This window comes from Diceros bicornis, chromosome 25, assembly GCF_020826845.1.
Source record: "Diceros bicornis minor isolate mBicDic1 chromosome 25, mDicBic1.mat.cur, whole genome shotgun sequence".
In the NCBI taxonomy this organism is placed as follows: domain Eukaryota; kingdom Metazoa; phylum Chordata; class Mammalia; order Perissodactyla; family Rhinocerotidae; genus Diceros; species Diceros bicornis.
In genome coordinates, this window is record NC_080764.1 from 21,193,027 (window position 1) to 21,214,056 (window position 21,030).

A 21,030-nucleotide genomic window follows, 5' to 3' on the forward strand; every position below is an offset into this window, starting at 1 on the left:
AAAAAAGTTAAGAAATAATAAAAAGCAGGAATTAATGAAATAGAAAAAAATATCATGAAGATCAATAAAGCCAAAAGTTAGTTTTCTGAAAAGGCTAACAAAACTGATAAACCTCTAGCCAGCCTGATCAAAAAAGTAGGGCAGAGGAGAAGAGGCAGAGACCAAGAGATCACAAATAAGCATGTTTAAAATGAAATACAACTACAGATGGAGTAAGGCTTAAAATATTTAGAAAAAATATTATTAATAACTTTATACTAGCAAGTTTGAAAACATAAATGAAATGGACAAATTCTACAATAATTTAAATTCCTAAAACAAACTAAAAAAAGAAACAGAGAAGCTGAATGTTCCTATAGCTACTAAAGAAATTGAATCCATTGTTAAAAAAAAGGAAAAATGCCACCAAGAAAATACCAAGCCCAAATAGTTTTACAGAAGAGAAAAGAAAAGGAATAAACCTCCCTCCTCGGTTCATTTTATAAAGCTAATACAACATCAATCCCAAATCAGACAAAGGCAATATAAGAAAAGGAAATTACAGTCAACCTCACGCATGATAATAAATGCAAAATGTACTAAATCAAATATTACCAAATTGAATCCAATAATATTTTTAAAAGATTTGTTTCATGAACACATGGCTGATTTAACATGAGAAAAATCTGTTCACTTTACTTATTAAATTAAAGACAAGGAGAAAAATGATATGATCATCTCAATAGATGCAGAAAAAGTATTCAATAACATTCAACAAGAATTCATGATAAAAACTATTAGTATGCCAGAAATAGAAGAGAACATCCTGAAAGTTATAAAGGAGGTCTATAAAAAAACCTAGAGTAGGGGCCAGCCCGGTGGCGTAGTGGTTAAGTTCACATGCTTTGCTTTGGGGCCCTGGGGTTCGCAGGTTCGTATCCTGGGCGCAGACCTATACACCACTCATCAAGCCAGGCTGTGGCGGCATCCCACATACAAAATAGAGGAAGATTGGAATGGATGTTAACTCAGGGCCAATCTTCCTCATCAAAGGGGAAAAAAAAAAAACCTAAAGCAAACATCACGCTCAGTGGTGAAACATCAAAAACATTCTCTGTGAAAATCAGTAATACAGCAAGGATGTCTGTTATCTCCATTTCTAACATTTACTGGAAGTTTTGGTCAGTGTGTATGCTTACGTGGACAAACACACACACACACACACACACACACACACACATACACACAAATATAAAAGGACTTGCAAGGAGGAAATAAAATGTCATTATTTTGTTATTTATATCAATTGTCTTCAGGGAAAACCCCAAAGAATTAATACATTTATAAACTATCTGGAATAAAAAAGAGTTTAGAAAGCTTTTTGTATATAAGAGCACTACACAAAAGCCAATTGCATGGTACACAGTTTGTACAAAACTAGTAATATGTTAGAAAAGGAAAATTTACAATAACTAAAAGTAAGTAGTTTAATTATAATTAATTTATAAAGAATAATAGTTCTCAACAAAAGATATACAAGATCTTTATGAAGAAAACAATAGAACATTATTAAAAGATTTTAAAAGATCTAAATAAATATGGAAAAGTACCATGTTCATGGATAAGAAAATAAATTATCTCAAGGATGTCAATTCAATTTAAAGCTGATTTTAAGATTTATACAGAAAAGAAATGGTCTAGAATAGCCAATGAACTGCTATAGAAGAAAAACTGGTGGGTGAGTAGAGGGCTGGGAAACTTGACCTACCAGATATCAAAAATTATTAAAGCTATAATATCTAAGACTGTAGATTTGGCAGTGGAATAGAGAGTTCAGAAAGAGACCCACACATATATAGAAATCTGACACACTGCAGAGATGGCATTGCAGATTAACGGGGACAGGAAGAGTTATTCAAGAAATGTGTAAGGAGGTTTGGAAAAAGCATAACTATCTCGATCTTACATCATACACAAAATTTTAGATGGATTAAAAATTCAAATGTGAAAGTCAAAACATTTAAACTTTTAGTATATATAGAAATATGTTAATGATCTCAGGGTTAGGAAGGATTTCTAAATAACAACTTATTAAAAGTATTAACCATCAAGAGAGAAACAAAAGAAATTTAAACATTAAAATTAAGCAGTTTGGTTCACCAAAAAACAACATAAAGAGGCTGAAAAGACAAGTCACAAAGTGAGAAAAAATATTTACAACACATCTAACTAACAAAAAATTAATATCCAAGATATAAAAAGAAATCCCATGAATCAATAAGAAAAAGACAAACAACTCAACAGAAAAATGAAAAAAGATATTTTTAAAAAAAGGCATTTTACATAACAGGAAAGATAAATGGCTCATATACACATGAAAAGACACACAACCTCTTTGGTAATTAGAGAAATACAAATTAAAAGGACAATAAGATACTCAATTGTTGGCTAGGACTTGGAACTGTCATACCCCGCTGGTGGGAGCTTAAATTGGTTACTAGTATTCTGTAAACATTTTGGCATCAGCAGAGCCAAACATGCACATACTCCAAGACCCAGCAATTCCATAGCTAGGAATATACTCTAGAGAACCTCTTGCACATATGTATCAGAAGACTTATACAAGAATGTATTCTCTTACTCAGTGGGGTCAAAATGAGAAATTAACTCTGAAATGTTTAATTAAAAATTATACAACATACTCATCCAAAATTAGTATTTATGGAGCACATAAATATTCTCTTCATGAGAATATTCACTAGTTGTTCACTAATTGCTAATTCATTTATAAATATCAGTAATAACCTTTTGTAAATGCAGAGCTAAAACACACCTGGCAGGTGAATTTTAGATATAGAATTAACGACGTGCTCACACTGACAGACATACATACTTTAATCACCAAAGACTATATCAAGCATTTATGAAAGAAAATCCTTTGTGAAGATTATTTCAATTTAATCAGGATTAAAAGTAAATAAAACTTTTATCCTTATCATCGTTGAATGAAATAACTTTAGTTTGAATGTCTTAATCAGAAAATATACAGAAGGAAACAATAAGAGTATGGAGAGCCTGATGTCCTGTGGTCTTCCTTAATAACAACCCATTTTCAAGAGGCTATAATCTACTCAACAGAAAGCATTCTACCAAGGATCTTAATCAGATTCTGAGAAAATTCACACTCAAAATAAACAACATGCCACTAAAACCAAAACAATATAGGTATTAGCAGCTATACAAAAGGTTAGCCTTTATCGGATGAGTCATTTCTAAAATGATGAAAGTCTAAGTCTTTGAAGTGTTTTCTATTCAAGCTGGAAAATATATAAAGGTAGGAATCATTTACAAAGCAGGTTGACTGAGAAATTTTTCTTCATTTTACACGTACTTGTTTGACTCTATGCAAACATCAAACTAAGAATGGCAAAAATGAGTCTCTCTTCCTACATATTAATACTAACTTTTTCTTTGCTTTCTCAAGGTGTTGTACTTTCAGCATCCAAGTCCATAAGAAACTTAGAAGATGACATGGTATTTAATACATTTAGGCTGGGAAAGGCCTTTCAGAAGGAAGATACTGCAGAAAAATCAGTCGTTGTTCCTTCCCTGGAACAATATAAAAATGATGAGAGTGGTTTCATGAACGATGAGGAAAATAAAAATTCAAAGGTAAGTGGCAATGTGACTTGTCCTTTATTTCAACGGGAATTTGAATGATTTTTATGAATCCTTTGAAAGTAAAGTTGATACTTTTATTTTATAAACAGAAGTATGTGCAAATAGTCACAATATGCATTAAGACAATTGATGAAACTTCATACATACCAGGTTGTTCTTCCATCCTGGACAACAACTCTTATCCAAAAGGTTTTTTTCCCAAAAATCTTATGTCTAAGGTATTTCTAAAGAGTCAAGACAGTGCAGAGCATCTTTGAATTGATCAATGAGAACATTATACAATTGTACTATAGTTCCATTCCCAATAAGACAGCTAAAACACAAATCAACTTTTTCTTTACAGAATGAAGGCTCCAAGCATAATTTCTTAAATCACGGTCTGCCACTGAATCTGGCTATAAAACCTTATCTTGCACTAAAAGGATCTGTAGCTTTTCCAGCTGAAAATGGAGTTCAGAATACTGAATCAACACAAGAAAAGAGAGAAATTGGAGATGAAGAAAACTCAGCTAAATTTCCTATAGGAAGGAGAGATTTTGACAGTGAGTAGTCTTTTTAAAATTAAATTCTTATATCTTAATACCATAAAATAGAACCATAAGTGCAACTGAATTTGGATCCAACCATAACAAAATCCGAATACGACCGTGGTTCAATTACACTTGATATTAAGTGACCCTTGCCAGAGACGTGAAATTAAAGGCATTTAATTAGTTATTGTAATTTTGATTTACTCATAATTAGCTATACTAGATCCATTCTTTTATTTCTAATAAATTTTGCCTGATAATGATCGTCCTTTAAACAATTTAAACTTTTTTTTCCTTCAGTGCTCAGGTGTATGCTGGGAAGAGTCTATCGACCTTGTTGGCAAGTCTGATACCTGTTGGTCCACATCATCTTTTCAGAAGAAAACAAAATCACAGAATTGCCTGTGGGGGAAAAGCCCCTAACGTTACTGACTTGTATTATTTTAAATGTCTGTTTTAAAAGAAAGTAGTATTAAGATATATCAGTAACCTAAATGATATGCTTTATCTGTGCATTAAACTTTGTGAATATTCTGCATAATTATGACTTACTAGTATTTTTTAAACAGTGGTTAACATACTAACCTTACACTCCAGACCAAAATAATAAAACATCATAATTTACACCTTGATCTCTTAAAAATTAAGTAGATGTCTTTGGCCAATGGTTTTATATATACATAAATCTAAAGTACATGAAAGACAAACTCATAGTCTAAAAAACTGAGTTAACTTTGTCTGGCCAGTAATCAGTTTGTCCTTGGCGGTACACTTGTTGCTTTTTGCTACTCTGGCTAGTTTGCCATCCAATTTATTCTGCAAATCGTTTGATGTTTTAGGTATCTTAACATTTTTATGTTGAGGTAGTTCGTTTCCATTATCACAGAGAATAGTTTCATCATCTAAATACACCTGTTTCCTTTTTGAGCTTTTATTTCCTGTCTGACTACTTGATTTTCTTGCTACTTTTTCATTTTTACTTCTGTCCAGATGAACATTTCCAGAACTTGTTCCAATTGTTGGTCTTCCAACAGATGAATTTACACCTTCTGTTATGCAAGATAAAAAGAGGAAAGGAATTATGTAATATTTAGCATTATTACACTTGAGAATTTTACAATCAACTTTAAAAATTGCTAAAGAACATTCGAAAATTTATGATTCACAGTCAAATAATGCCATAAATTACATGATTAACAAATACAGCTATATTACTATCACATTACTTTCCCTTTACCATATCACTTTCATCCCTACAAACAACAATTTGCTTTGTTTGAATGCACAACACTTAATCTTTAAATGCTACAAGTTATTTCTTAAATATATTTAGTTAAATCAAACTGTGTCCTGTTCCCTATCCATAAATTTGTACTTAGACTTAACTTCTTAAATAAACTCAGGTCTTTAAAACTATAAACCTTTACATTTCACATTTCATACTTTGCAAAAAAAAAAATCTAGTTTTAACTTAAGTTAAAACCAATTAGTACACTAGAATTAAATTGTTATTTAATTGCTCAAATAAAGTCAATTACCAGAAAGGTCATTTTCCATGTGAAGAACACACAAAGGCTCTGATGCTGAATGAATATGATTCCATTTATCCTTGCTTATCACCCAGTCATCTTTGTAAGTACAAGCAAACTGGGATCTAATTAAGGTTTGCTTCATCTGGTAACAGGAAGAAAGAGGAAAATAGACAATTTAGTCTTTATTTTGATTTATTTTTTCATCTAGATAGAAATATACTGTATAGTAATCAAAGTATCACAAAAGTTTTCCTTAAAAAATTCCATTATTCATTGGGAACTTTTAACCCTCGATATTTCCTAGTTTGCAAACTCATTCATTGCTACCACTAGCATTTTTGTTCTTTTCAGTTATACCAGTTTCATGTATATTTTTTATATTTTTTGTACAGTTTAGAAAAATCAATATTAGAGTCTTCAGAGGCCTTTGTTACACATTCTTGTGTCTGAACTGCTTTGGAAAGTGAGTTTTATAATAAATTTAATAATACATATGATATACATAATCTTAGAAAAATACAAGTTCTTCATCCTAAGAATTACAGAGTACAGCTGTTTTAGGAAAAAAATAGTATATGGAATTCAAGAAATTAGAGAAATTGAGGAAGGGAAAAATGTTAAGATGAAAAAGAAAAATAAGAGAGGGTGAAAGAAACAAAAAAAGAAAACTAACAAAGAAATAAACTGAAAGATAAAGCAAAATGGTGACTGAAAGGCATTATTTCTTTCTTTTTTTTTTTTTGTGAGGAAGATCAGCCCTGTGCTAACATCTGCCAATCCTCCTCTTTTTTTGCTGAGGAAGACTGGCCCTGGGCTAACATCCGTGCTCACCTTCCTCCACTTTATATGGGATGGCGCCACAGCATGGCTTGCCAAGCAGTGTGTCGGTGTGCGCCGGGGATCCGAACCGGCGAACCCCGGGCCGCCGCAGCAGAGCGTGCGCACTTAACCACTTGCGCCACTGGGCCGGCCCCATGAAAGACATTATTTCTTGATTAAAAATTTGAATATATAGGAAAATAAGAAAGATGATTCAAATATATCATTTTAGGAAGATCTGACCAAGTGATTTAGTGGTCCAATATTCAAAATATACTCTTGCATTTATCTTCAAACATCATAAATAGGAGAAAATTAGAAAGCTAAATTCAATTCTTAACCACTGAAAACGATGCCAAAAAAGTAGTTTTGAAAATGTTTTCTGCAAACATAAAACCAGCGGCTGTTTTCAGGATAGAAATTAATTTCAGAACAAGTAATTTATACAGATAGTGCAAATTTCAACAAGTACACCTGATGTGTAATGCCACTCAGTTACATGGAGAGATCGCTGCAAATAATTAGAAATCATCTCAAATCCTTTTCAGAAATAGATGGTTCAAATTTCAGATAAATAAAGAGGACTTCAATAAATCAAAATTTTAACACTTCAAAGTATAACTACATTATACTGAACATTACTCACAGAAAATTCATTGATACAGTTCATGAAGTCCAACAGCACATGACTTTATATCATATATTCAGTAGTTATATATTCCGAGAGATCACTGCATTAATCCACTCAGATGTATGCAAAGATAATGACAGTGAAATCCACTGACTACGGTTTAGAAGAAATTAGAATAGTCTCTGGTACAGCTGCTTCATAAAAGCCAGTTTTCTCAGGATGACAAAATTTTATATCTTTCTGACTAATGGTGTCTATGAGAGCCTCCAATTCCCAGATCACTAAAAATTATGTTTAACCTGTTTAAATGTTTAGACAATTGGAGTTTATCTTTCATTTAAGCACAAAAATACATAAAATTTAAAAAATGTAAAAGATCAAAAACCACTTTTTAAAAAAATGAAATAGGGTAGGCTATAGATAATGGATAGAACTACAACCCAACATCTTCATGAAACCACATGAATGCAACTACTATTATATAGTTTCTACCTTGAGATGCCCTAAAATATAACTGAAGGTTTTTGTTTGCTTTTTTTTTTTGGGCGGAGATCAGCCCTGTGCTAACATCTGCCAATCCTCCTCTTTTTTTGCTGAGGAAGACTGGCCCTGGGCTAACATCTGTGCCCATCTTCCTCCACTTTATATGGGACGCTGCCACAGTGTGGCTTGACAAGCGGTGCATCGGTGCACGCCCGAGATCCAAACCAGCGAACCCCGGGCCGCTGCAGCGGAGCATGTGCACTTAACAGCTTGCGCCACTGGGCCGGACCCAAATAACTGAAGGTTTTTATGTGTTATTTTTTAACTGAAGCTTTTAACTAGCTCTTTCTGGACTTTATTGATTTCATAAATACAGAATTAAAGCAATTGATGAAGCTATTAAAATAAATTTTGTTAATAAAATAAACATTATACTATATCGTATCATTACTATAGTGGTATTATCCAAAAACTTTATTTCCATCTGCAAAACCAGAACTGTTAACATTATCTTTTTACACAATGTTTCTTTCACTTCACCAGAGTTATTACCTATAGAGAATTATAAATTTATTGCTTCTAAAAAGTTATAAAGAGTGTGGTAAGAGCATGAAGGCAAATGGATGCTAAGTGGCCAGCTAGGATCACTCCCATAATAGCCAGATAGTGATGACATCTGTGGATGGCTTGTAGGACTTGAGCCTCCCACCACAAATTCTTCATCAGTACCACCCATAAAACACTCTAAATAAAAATACAATAATTATATTATTTAGTACAGACAACTGATGTTTTCTCATGGTTAACATGAATAAAAATTTCTTTAGAAAGCTGTTATTTTTATTAATCTTTAACATACATCTAAGTAAAAATCTTTCTTTGCTATGTAAATACAGTCACAAACTAAGTGCCACAGCCCTCCTTACAACTAGATTTCCTCTCTTCAGGCCCCCCATAGGGAAATTCTCAAACCTTTAGTAACAGGAGGGCAATTTCAGAAAACTAGAGTTACAAGGCAATGGATTCTTAAAATACTGAGAATGGGTTCCGATGTGAAAGGAAAATAGTTAACCATTTTAGTTACCGTGAAAAGTACTATTTACAAACATATCAAAATATAAGAGAAAACCACTATAGTTCTATGGTAATCTTGGAATATTTATGTCCAAAAGAAACAACAGAATAGTTATACTGAGGGTATTTTTTTCTTTTTTATAAAAGATTACATATAGGATTTCTCTTCAATGTACAAAAATCTCTTTTTCATCAATTACCACTTATTAAGTTCTAACTATGTGATATGCACAAAGTCTACTAAAGAGATTACTAGGGTGGCTTCTATAATGGCAAAGACATTCTACTTACAAAATTTGCTGTTGACACACAGCTGGAAAAAATAATAAATAAATTGGATAACAGAATCAAGACTGAAAAGATGTCAGAAGGCTAGAACCATAAGTAGAAAATAATAAAATGAAAATGAATGAGGATAAACAAAGTCTTGTATTTAAGTTCAAAATATCAATTACAGATGTACAGGATGAGGAGAATCTGACTTAAAAACAACATATGAAAAAGACCTAGAGATTTCAATTGATCATGAACTTGACTGGAGCCAACAATGTGATGTCCAGCTAAGAAATCAGCACAAAAAGACAATGATGCAATGGGAAAGGCACCAGATTTGCCATCAAAAGACCTGGCTTCTAATGCTGGCCCTCTCCCTTATTAACTAGATGATGTTGAGTAAACCTCTGAACTTCTCACTTATCCACACATAAATGGGAATAATATTTATCTCACAGAATTGTCAGGATTAAATGAAGTTAAAAGCATGAAAGGGCTACATAAACTCTAGAGATCCATGTCAATACTAGGCAGTTATTAATGTAATAACATATATGAAGACAGTATTTCTACAGAGCAAGAAATCTGTTGAATTAGATTTCTCAGGACCAAGCCAATCCTAAAATGATTCTACGAATGCAGCTCAAAAATGAATTTATAAACAGCACCTTCATTTTAGTTATTAAAACAATACAAGCTAGATTGGTTTGTATTTATAACTTAAAAGAGATTGCTTTTCCTTTGTTCATAAAAGTTAAATTTTTCTGCACAAGATAAGTGGCTACATAAAATTGAGATTACTTCCTGTTGCAAATCTTCCAAATCTCTCTGTGTATTTGATTTGGAATCACAAATAAGCAAAACAATTGCCTCTTGAAAGTGCTTTTGAAGTACTAAACAACGAAGAATAATGTCCAGATTCATACATGGCTGTTAAAATCATTTTAGGTTCAAGTCACATGAGAAAAAAGGATTCAAAGTTTTCCTTTGTAGAGTGATTTACCCCCCTTTGGAAAGATTTCTATCCACAGTAAAATTGCAATGAACTTCAAACCTGCCAAGACTTGGAAAAGTCCTTTTGCCTCAAGCTCTTTTTAAATTGAAATTATTAGTAGGTTCCCAGTTTGAGGAAAATAGTACTTCACATAGGAAAGCCTGACTCCAGTTAAATTAAGACAAATGAGTCAAAATATGTATGGAAAAGTTGCAGACACTCTCAGAGTTAGCTGCATTAATAAGAAAATGAAAGTTCTAAGCCCACGTTATACTGATAAATATGTCAAGTTTGAAAGGAAATTATTCTCAACATACCTATCAAATATGTAACTAAAAATATTCAAAATTTATCTTTTCATTCTTACATTATCACATTTTCAAAAGAACAGGAATTTGCTATCCTTAATGACATATAATTTGTAAATATATCAAATAATCCATTTCTGCATCCCTGAAACTCCACCTACTTTGCTAAATAGCATAAAGATAATATTTTCGACCTAAGTAGTAGCATTAACTTTTTTTTTTTTTTAGTGAGGAAGATTGGCCCTGAGTTAACATCCATGCCCATCCTCCTCTATTTTGTATGTGGGATGCCACCATAGTATGGCTTGATAAGCAGTGCGTAGGTCCACGCCCAGGATGCGAACCTGTGAACCCCAGGCCACCAAAGCAGAGTGCGCAAACTTAACCACTATGCCACCGGGCCGGCCCCTGTATTAACTTTTTACGACTCCTCATTATAATTACTGTGCCTTTATTTCTCTTTGGAAACAGCATAAACTTTGAAGTCTTACACTTGAATACAAACCCTTGCTTGTTACTTACTAGCTAGATGGTTTGGAAAATGATGCCTTCTAGAAGTGAGCAAGGATCAAATGGGATGAAGGATATAAAATGTCTAGTATATCACTTGACACTTAGTAGGTACTCAATAAATCTCAACTTCATTACTTCAGCCAAAACAAACTCAATTTTAGTTCAATCTAATACAAACAGCCAATTTTCATTCTAATGAAAAATGCAGCTCACTCCCTTAAAGTCATTGCTTAATGTCACCATCTCACAGAGACCTCTACTGATGATCCTATTTAAAACCAAAACACACACAAAGGAACACACTTTCCTTCCCTCTCTCCAGCTTTACCTCATTCCATAGCACTGATAACCTTCCAATATTCCATATAATTCACTTGTTTGTTTATTGTCTGCCTCTCCCAACTAAAATGTAAGTTCCACAGCAGCTGATGGCCTGCTCTGGCCCACCTGTGGCCCTCCCCTCCCCATGGTGAGGAGTCCACAGGGCCTCAGACTGCCCACTAGGAGACCATAACCCCCCTTTTAGACCCTGTTCCAAGTACCTAGGACCCCAGAATTCCCTGCTTTAACTGCCCTAGGCACTGGGCTGGCGCTGGCCTCTTCCTCTACGCTCAAAGGCAGTTTACAGCAAAGGTGATGGGGAGGAGGGTGTGTACACCTCTTGGTGGAGTGACTCTAAGAGTACGGAACAGAGCCAGGGCTGAAGGGGGTGCAAGGGAAGGGCAGGAGCTTGCATTTATATTCTTGTACCCCAGCCCCACAAATACTTGGGGAAGACTTGCCCATGAGGGCAGGGGTTTTTGTCTGTTTTGTTCACTGATGTATCTCCAGGGCCTAGCACAGAGCCTGGTATCCAGGAGATATTTAATATGTGATTGTCAAATGAGTTAATTAAGTAAAATTATAACACACTATAATAGGCGTATGCAAGCAGAAGGTATGAGGGAACAGAAACATGAGTAAGCAAAAGCTTAGAGGTAGAAAAAGACGTGCAGAATAGATTCTACTCTTTTATAGAGACTAAGGAAACCACATGATACAGAAATCAGAGAAGCAGACTGGCAAAGAACACTACATCACCCTAAGGACAAAAGCTTTGAGATAGAAAAACATGTACAGGGTAAACTCTACTCTGCTCAATAAAGTAATGAAACCACTTGGTACAAAAACAAGAGAAAAGTATACATGCAGAGAAAAACTAAGTCACATTTAAGTACAGAGAACCATGCAGCCGAAGTCCTTAAGCTCCATTATATCCACTGTTCCTTTCAAGTTCTTATATATTCCGCCTTTGTCAGGTTCTCATGCACATATCCTTACAATACGCCCTACAAAAAATAACTGTTCCTTAAAACCACAAAGGCCACACTTTCCTTAACCTTGCCCCACAATATTTACTCACTTATTTTGTACAACTACCCAATACACAGTCTCCTTATACTAGGTAAGGCAATCCAATACTTTCATCAGATTGTTTGCTCAGCCTGAAATGCTCTCTTCCATTCTCTCTGCCTATTTAAATCCTATTTATTCTAATCTTTTATGGTCAGAGTGCCATTTCCTCTACTTCTTATGGGTCTGTAATTATTGCATTTGTGGGTATTTCTAATCCACTAGAACTGTAACTGTTTAATATGCTAGCCATGTGTAGTTAATTAATTAAAATTAAAAATCCAGTTCTTCAGTTGCAGTAGCCACATTTCAAGTGCTCAGTAGCCATATGTGGCTAAGCACCTATAGTACTCGACAGCACAAACACAGAACATTTCCACAGAAAGTTCTATTGGAAAGCACTGCCCTAGAACAAAGCTTTACAATCTATGTCCTGTGGCATATTCATGTATTGCAAATGGATTCTCAAGGGACTCAGGGACATTTTTATTTGCTGGGTCCATAATATTGGAACTCATATGCAACTTTATATTAGTAAACTACCTGACGTGAAAAGACCAGTTAAGCTTTGGAAAAGTTACATTGATTATATCTTCAAATATTGCTTCTATCCTATTTCTCCTCTTGTTCTGGGACTCCAATTACGCATACGTTAGACTTTTTCTCTGTCATGCTCTTCTTTTTTGCTTTTTTATTCTTTATTCTCTCTTTGCCTTAAGTTTGGAGATTTTTCTAATGACCTATCTTCAAGTCCACTTATGCTACTTAATGCTATGTCTCGTTTACTATTAAACTCATCTAATAAGTTCTTATTTTTAGATAATGTTTTTACAGTTCTGGAATGTCTATTTGGTTCTGTTTTATAGATTTTAATTCTGTTGGAATTCCCCAATTTTTAATCCATTTTGCCCATTTTTTTCCTCTAATTACTTTTACAAGTTGAAAATTTTTTTAATTCCTTGTCAGCTAATTCTAATATCCAGATCATTTGAGTCTGCCTCTATGGTTAGTTTTTTCTCTTGATTAAAGGACAAATCTTCCTGCCTCATTTCACATTCAGTGCATTTTATTTTGTGCTAGATATTGTGTATAAAGGAACTATAGAGGCTCCAGATGAAGAGCTTTCTTCTATCAAGAAGGGTTTCCCTTGTCTTTGTTAAAGTCAGACTCAGTGAAGGGCTGATAACCTCAATGCATTCAGGGACTGAGCTGGGTCAGAGCTGGGTTGCAGTTGTCATGACTCCTATTCGCCTTCTGGTTCTTACCTCTTCCTCAAGAATGTCTCTCCCAGGCTTATACCTGAGAGCCATATGAATCTCTATCACCCCTGACCTGAAAGTCTGGGGGATTCAGTCTGTCTTTCAGAGGTTTTTACGTTGTGTTCCCATCTCACTTCATTTCCAAATGTGACATATATCTTGAGAAGGAGACAGCCATGTGTTCGAGGCAGGTCCCACTCCTCAAGCAGAGCCTTGTCTTCTAGCTACCTCAAGACCACAAGTGGTTTTAGTCTACTGGATTGAGGCTCTTTGGCCTCCCACTCAGCTCCAAAATACAGCATATGTGCTAGGTAAAAATAACTATGCATTCAGGGCTCCTGAAGTTACCAAATTGTTGCGTGCCCCTTAAGACACTCAAAAATCTTTGCTGGTTCCTCTTTCTCTCAGGAGTGTTCCTTTACATGGGCCAACATCAATCCTCAGCTCATACCCAAAACTGGCAAATAATCTCACGAAGAAAACAGCTGATAATAGACTCATCACCTCAGAAGAACTTGACCCTCTCCAACTTAGTTTATTTAAACCGCTTTGTTTACATACCTTTCCTACATCTTTAGAATATATTTTCCCCAATTTATCTGCCTTTTACTTTGTTATTGTAGCAGAAATGGTATTCTGCCGTGACCTACTATATCCTAGTTAGAAACAGAAGCCTCCAAGTCTGTGAGTGATTTCTTGATTTTGTTCCCTCCTTATTTGAGAGCACTTTATTTTCTCCTCAGTTACATTTTGAAGGCTATATACTTTCTGTTATCCTTCATTGTTCTGAAGCCTGAGGAACGATGGAGGCAGAAGTAGTGTTCAGCTGAGGAGATAGGCAGTTTGAAAAAATTTCTGGGTTTTGCACTCTTTTCTAAGAGTTTATTATGCACTAACTGTACTCTAAGAAGGTTCACTCCCTCTGCTTAGGGACTCTATTTCATTCAAATGGAAGGGGATCATTTGGATCATTTCCCCAAGTCAGTGTGTAGCACTAGAGCCTTCACTTGCATAAGCGTGTAAATCCCAGGGTTCATTTCCCACATTTTATCCACATTAATATCCAGTTGCTACATCTACCATTTCTCAGACAAGAAAAGAAAAAAAAATAAGAACACACACACTTAGTTGGCTTCTCAGTTTTGGAAATATTAGTGATAATTCTCAGGATTTTGTCAGCTCACTAATATAGCATCTGGGGATTGGGGCTAGAGTAGGTCACTAAGTCATGCTGTGCCTTTTCACTCTGAAATCTTCGGTTTCTTTCCTTGGCCATCATTTTTGAAGTTTATTGTACTTAATTACATTATTTTTTGCTGTTTGCTCTTGGTGAATATTTTTGCTAGTTTTTACTATTTCATACTCATTTTAAGGGGAGGGAAATTCTATGAGTTGAACTCTGTCCACCATGTTAACTGGGATATACTCAGAGTTTTCTAATACCCTAAAGCTTAAACTTGGATATCTAATTAAGAATTTTCTAACACCAAGAGCATTAGACTGCCTGGCTGCTTACGAAGGTACCAAAGTTATGGTCAGTCTACTTTTTCAAACTATTTAAACCCTACTTGTCACTGTCCCAACTACTCTATGTTTTAAAGATCCAGTATTTTCCTGATCAGTTCACTTAAATTGTTAAGTCATTAATGCTAAAGAGTATTCTGACATACATATAATATGGGGGAAAGCATTAGACTCAGAATAAGGAAAAGACCTAGATATATGACTTTTCAGTTGTTCCTGATGTGCAAAATACTGTTAAACCAAGCTGGAAGACATAAAACTAATTCGTTTACAGAGGTATAAGGAGGTAAGCATCTCCTTGAAAAATCTTTTAATAAAAAGGTATAAGGGTACTTATATAAATTGTAAGAATGGGGAGAAAACATTCTCTAAAGGTTCTTATCAAAATGATGAAGGTTCAGGAAGAACCTTCTCATTTCCTTCACAGGGGAATTTATTTAACCATCATAGACAAGTTTCCTAATAAGCTACAGTAGGAAATAAAACTTGAGGACTTAAAATGAGTATGTTAATGAACATTTCCCAAAGTGGCTTCACAGAATTTTGCCATCAGAGGAATGTCTATTTCTATTTATGAAGGAGGAAACTAAAATCTAAGAAAAATTCATTTGCCCCATATAATGACATGAATTATTTTCCAATCAAGTATCATCTACGACATCAAAATTCTAAGTTCCCTAATATTTTCTACCTTTGAAGTGCTCTAAGACAGTATTTCAAGCACAGATTGTATATTCTTTCCATGACTAAAAAAAGAATTGTATGCCAAAAGAGCAAAAGTAATAGGATAATAAAGTAATAAGCTGTTAAACCACTTCTCCATAGTTATTTAGTAGTAGTAAATATTTGGAACATTTTTTGTTATTCTAACAAGTGCTCTACTTGGCTATGGTTCAGCTGTATACCTGGCTAAACCAATTACTTTCATACTTTGCTTTTATAAAGAGTACTGTACTGTAAAATATAATCATAAACACCAATTCCTTCCTTTCTCTATTGCCATTTAGTTTCAGAGCTACATAGACTAAGCTAGCTCCATTATTAAGTAATGGAAGCAATGCAATTATAATCTCATTGGTATTTAACCACAGCTTTGTAGACTGGCATAAAATATTTCATGGTAGTTATGAGATCTTAAATAAGATGCTTTCTCAGGATTATGGTCTCCTCATCTGTAAATGAGACTGGATTAGACAATCTCTCTTCTACTTCCCAAAACTTTCTAAATTTGTCTATACATTTTATAGCAATTAGTTGACTCTTAACAATTTCTATAAAAAAAAAAACCTTTTCACTCTTCAGATAAATTTTTTTCATTTTGATTTACTTAGTTCTAACAAAATACCCCAATGGTCTTTAAATAAAAATATTAAAGTTTGTCAGTATCCATAGCAGGGAAAAAAATTAAAGAATTTACACATTATACTTCTGTTTCTAATCAAGTCCAAAGGATAGATTTTATTTTTAAAAAATCTTATGCCTTGACTACAAGTATTTATGTTAATATAACAAAGAGTTGACATATTTTATTCACAGAAAAATTGTGCGAAATTCAATGATGTATTCCATAGGTATTAATTACTAACAACTACTAATAACCGATAAAAAGACAAGACATAAGTATAAATAAGCTAAATGGATTTGGGATATATATATGAAACAGATGATAACTAAAAGCTTTGCTAATTGGGACTAACTTTCCAAATGGGAATATAAAGAGCATACAAATTAGAGTTCTCAAAGTTGTATGAAGATAATTATTTGATAATTTAAGGATAATTGTAAATTTTACATGAAAATTTTGTTGAACAAATGAATGAATTCCCAACCATAGAAGAGTGGTCTGGCACATAGCAGATACTCAATAAATGTATGTTGAATAAATGAATGGGTTAAGACCAAGTTTCTTTTTGAAAAATAAGACCAAGAAAATTTTAAGCGCTTGAAAAACATGTTATTGACTACTTATGGGCACAAATGTTTCAAATGAGGACGGGAAAACTTAGTTCAAACAAATGAAATTATACAGAACAGCTCTAGACAAGGAACAATGTGAAACGTTCTCCTTCTCTTAATCTACAATTAATTATATTCTGCCATTATATCTTTAGAAGGGAACAAAACTGAAATTATATAGTCTCTCAAGATTAAGATATTAGAAATACAAATGAGAAAACCATGTCTTCTTTATTTTCCCCTTCCTTCACTGAACAGATATTTATTGAACACTTACCATAGCAGGTCCTTATTCCTTTCCTTCTTTTAGATCCAATGGATTGAATAAGCCAGAGACAGATTTGCCAAGATTGTAAAAGAGGTAAATTTCTGCACGTCAACTGTCATAACTCATTTTCCATTTAATTTCTATTGTTCCATGTATAAGGTATATTTACAATATAACCAGCTCAGCTTTATATATTTATTTCTTCTAAAAATAAAACAATTTTCATCATTTTCATGACAGTACATTAAATGGTACCTTAAATTTTTTCTCTTGCATTGACTCATGGATGCGTTCTCTTAGGGGTTTCATCAATGAATTATTCACTTGTGTGGGAGATCTATGTTCAAAAAAAGCAAAAATTTACAAACCAAAGTAGCTTTTAAACTAGTTTTCACCCCTCCCCTACCTGAAAGGAGTTATGGGATAAAAGACAACTCAATCTAGTTGTTTATAATACTATATAAAAGTGTCAGTATTCCTATTCTGAGTTTAATATGTTAATAATTTGCTTAATTAATTTATTCAATCTCTAAATATTTCAGCTTCTACTATATGTAAGGCACTGTATAAGATATTGTGAAGGATAGAAAGTTGATTCATTTATTGGCCCTGAATTCAGGCCAATGAAGTCTAAGTAAGGAAAATAAGACATTCACATAACTAAATTCAAAATAAAAAAGGACAAGTGCCATAGCAGGAGAATTCAAAAGAGAAAAACATAGTCTAGAAATAGAAGGGTCAGAGAAGGCACAAGAGAGAAGGAGACACTGGAGCTTTGGAGCCTGACAAACCTGGATTTCTCAATAAATTCTTTTTTGGCTTAATAGAGCCAGAGTCATAACTCCTTTGACCCAAAAGACCATTATATAAGAATAAAGGATAGTCTATTCTAAGAAAGACTAGTTTATAACCTTACATTGACTTATATTCATACCCACATTGTCCTTAACTTTATCATTTCAATGCAGATCATTAAAAATTTACTTTCGCATGGACTGGCACTTGTTTGCACAGTGACAACTGGAAATGCTAGGGTAATATAAACAACTGAAATGTGTTTGGCCGTGCGATTAGGTACAGAAAAATGCCTCTTTAAAATGGATGTGGGGATTAATTTTGTTTAAAAAGATTCTATAACACAAAATAGCCTTCTCTAAGAAAATGGTAGAATTCAATCTGAGAGAATATTTAAATAATTTATATCTCTACTTAAAAACAAACTTTGTTAAACAGAGTAAGGTAAAAGGAGAAAAAACAAAGGTTCACTTTCTTTATACTCTTTTCTGAGATTCCAACACAGGGTATAAGCAAATCGTTGATAAAATAAATTTTCACTGTTAGGAAAATATTTGGGCATTTTTGAGGTAGAATGTGGAAGAATTATATAACGCCCAGATATAAAAGCATAATCATGGAAAGCTGGTGAAGAAGACGAGATTTAAAGGAATTAGAGGACAACACTGAATATAGACCATTGCCAAGTTTCGTTTTTAAGAGAAGAGAAAAGATAGTGAGGTACAGGAGAGAGCGTGCATGAAGCAATCCTGGACAGATATGAACGATTTTAGACCAAAATCAGCTTTCTAAAAAGTAGCTCAAGAAGAAAATAGAAAAGATCAAACGGATGATTTTGTAAAAGTTCTCCACAATGTACTAAATACAATTTAAAATGGTTGTTCTTTAAATGTTTCTATAAATGAATGTGTATTAATTAAAAATATCACCAACCAACTCCATGTTTGACCTAACTGTTGTTAAAACTGGAGAGTATCAATGTCTCGCACAGAATACCCACACTAATTTAGTAAGTATCTTTCTTCACGATGTGAGGAAGAAGCAGTAAATGTCAGTTCCCATGGAAGTTTGGTGCATATGCTCTCCCCTATTCTCAGGAAGAACAGCACAGTTCTTGGAGCAGAGACGCCAGGCTTTGGGGAAAGACATCTTTGCTGCTTGCTAACTTAGCTTTCTTAAGCAAATTACTTAATATCTCTTGAGTCTCTAATTCTTCACTTATAAAATGGGATACTATTAAAAGAGGTTGTTATGAGGGCTGAGACAACATAAGTGAAAGTATTTAGCAAAGTTCTGGACACACAAAGCAAAACAAATAAATACTTCCAAAGCAAAAAAGAATAAGAAGAAAAAAACAAAAAACACCTGTCATACTCTCACAAAATACTACCTTTTTTATGTATTAAGTTCCCCACATTCAAATGTTCAATCTCCGTTTAACTAACTTTTGTTTTCTCTCTTCATATTTTTCTGTAGTCTCCATGTTTCCTATCACAGCATGTATTTCTTTTATAATCAATGAGGTGTTGTTTCAAAAATTCCCTTTACAAACTGGAATTAACATTCACATATATATAACTCCCACATTACTTACCTAAAAAGTGTAAGAATGGAAGTTCCATTATGACGAATTGTGTTTTCATCGTCATATAAAAGCTCTGCTTTGTTTTTGGTAGGAGCACTGGCTGCTTCTTCATCCAAAAGAACTAGTAAAGTTTTCACGGTATCTCTGCCACAGTATGCAGTGTCATGGTTTATGGCATAAGATTTTGGCTAGAACAAAAAATAATTTTAAGTAAATGTAATAATTACCCCAGCTGAGTCAGTCATTATTCTTTTCTATTTCATGTGCCCCTGTTCTCCTTCCTCCTCTAGTGTTTAAGCAATAAAATATCAGCCATGAGAAGTGGCTTTAACACATGTGAATACTTCTCCCTCAAGCCATACTAAAATCAATATTACCAACTTCCAGAAGCACAAAAGAATACAGAAAATAGTATAATCAAAGGAAGACATTAGATTCTGGTCAAAATAACATTAGGCTTTAAGTTAGAAAATTTACCTACTATCTAGCTATGTGACCTCAGCCTCATGATACAGTCTCTCTGTGTATTTTTTCTCTCTTATACCAAAGAGAGATGGGGTTTTGGTGATCTGAATATCAACTCCACAGATGGCTGTAAAGATCTATTCAAATGCAAAAATAAAAAACTAGTTGACATTCATTCATTCAGTAAGCATTGATAAGTACATCTAAGTCCCAAGCACTGTGTTTGAAGCTAAGGACACAAAGGTGAAAACCACTGCCTCAAGGAACCCATAGTCTCTTTGATAAAATAAGTAACCACTAATTGCATTACAGAGTGCTAAGTGCTATTTCTAACAGAACGTTTACACGGTGCAGTGAAAGCACACAAAAGGTAGTGATCAGTTTACCCTGGAATCAAGGATGGCTTCATGGAGGAGGAGACACACAGGGGTAGAAGAGAGTATGGTACTTTCAGGGATCAGATAGCATGATATGACTGAAGAACAGAGTAACAGAGAGAGAGTTATACAAGATGAGCCTGGGAAAGCTCTGTAAATCAGGCAAAGAAGTTATAAGTCAGTCTGTTACAGAGTTAAAATCGCTTGCTTTATTAAGCAAGGAAATAAAAAGATCCTATTTAGATTTTAGAAAAATGATGGCAATGTGTAAAATATATTCCAGGGTAAGAATGTTATTAAATCTGGAGACAGGATAACAAATTAAGAGACGATAATAGTCCAGCTTAGAAACAAAGAAGGTAGCAACAGAGGTAGCAACTAAGATAGTAGCAGTGGAGACAAGGAAAGAGCAGATTAAAAAGGGGGAGCGAGAAGAACTTAGTGACTAGACAGAAGAATAAGGGGAAATATGTGATAACATAATAGTATATATAGATATGTACAACCACAAACTCTGAAGGCAGTTCTGGCTGGGTTTGATACCAACTTACTAGTGGTGTGTGCTGTGTAACTCTGGGCGAGTTGCTTAACC

General features: G+C 33.9%; 2 protein-coding genes across 2 annotated transcripts in view; one reads left to right on the top strand and one right to left on the bottom strand.

The window, feature by feature from the left end:
* Window positions 1-3,402: 3,402 nt before the first annotated feature.
* PMCH (pro-melanin concentrating hormone) lies at window positions 3,403-4,210 on the top strand. The gene is made up of 2 exons (XM_058568796.1): window positions 3,403-3,651; window positions 4,004-4,210. Exons 1-2 carry the CDS (start codon window positions 3,403-3,405, stop codon window positions 4,208-4,210), a joined length of 456 nt encoding a protein of 151 aa, XP_058424779.1.
* PARPBP (PARP1 binding protein) overlaps window positions 3,721-21,030 on the bottom strand; it is a 65,445-nt gene continuing 48,135 nt past the window's right edge. The window contains exons 8-11 of the mRNA XM_058568550.1: window positions 19,606-19,784; window positions 17,472-17,553; window positions 5,729-5,864; window positions 3,721-5,239 (exon numbers count right to left, since the gene is read on the bottom strand). Of these exons, the coding sequence (XP_058424533.1) occupies window positions 4,899-5,239; window positions 5,729-5,864; window positions 17,472-17,553; window positions 19,606-19,784 (738 nt within the window). The 3' untranslated portion in view covers window positions 3,721-4,898. The remainder of the gene's footprint in view (window positions 5,240-5,728; window positions 5,865-17,471; window positions 17,554-19,605; window positions 19,785-21,030) is intronic.

Bases quoted from the DNA above. Each gene is read 5' to 3' on its own strand.
- PMCH (XM_058568796.1), top strand. From the start codon at position 3,403: ATGGCAAAAATGAGTCTCTCTTCCTACATATTAATACTAACTTTTTCT. The intron at 3,652-4,003 runs GTAAGTGGCAAT...TTTTCTTTACAG, and splicing joins AGGAAAATAAAAATTCAAAG to AATGAAGGCTCCAAGCATAA.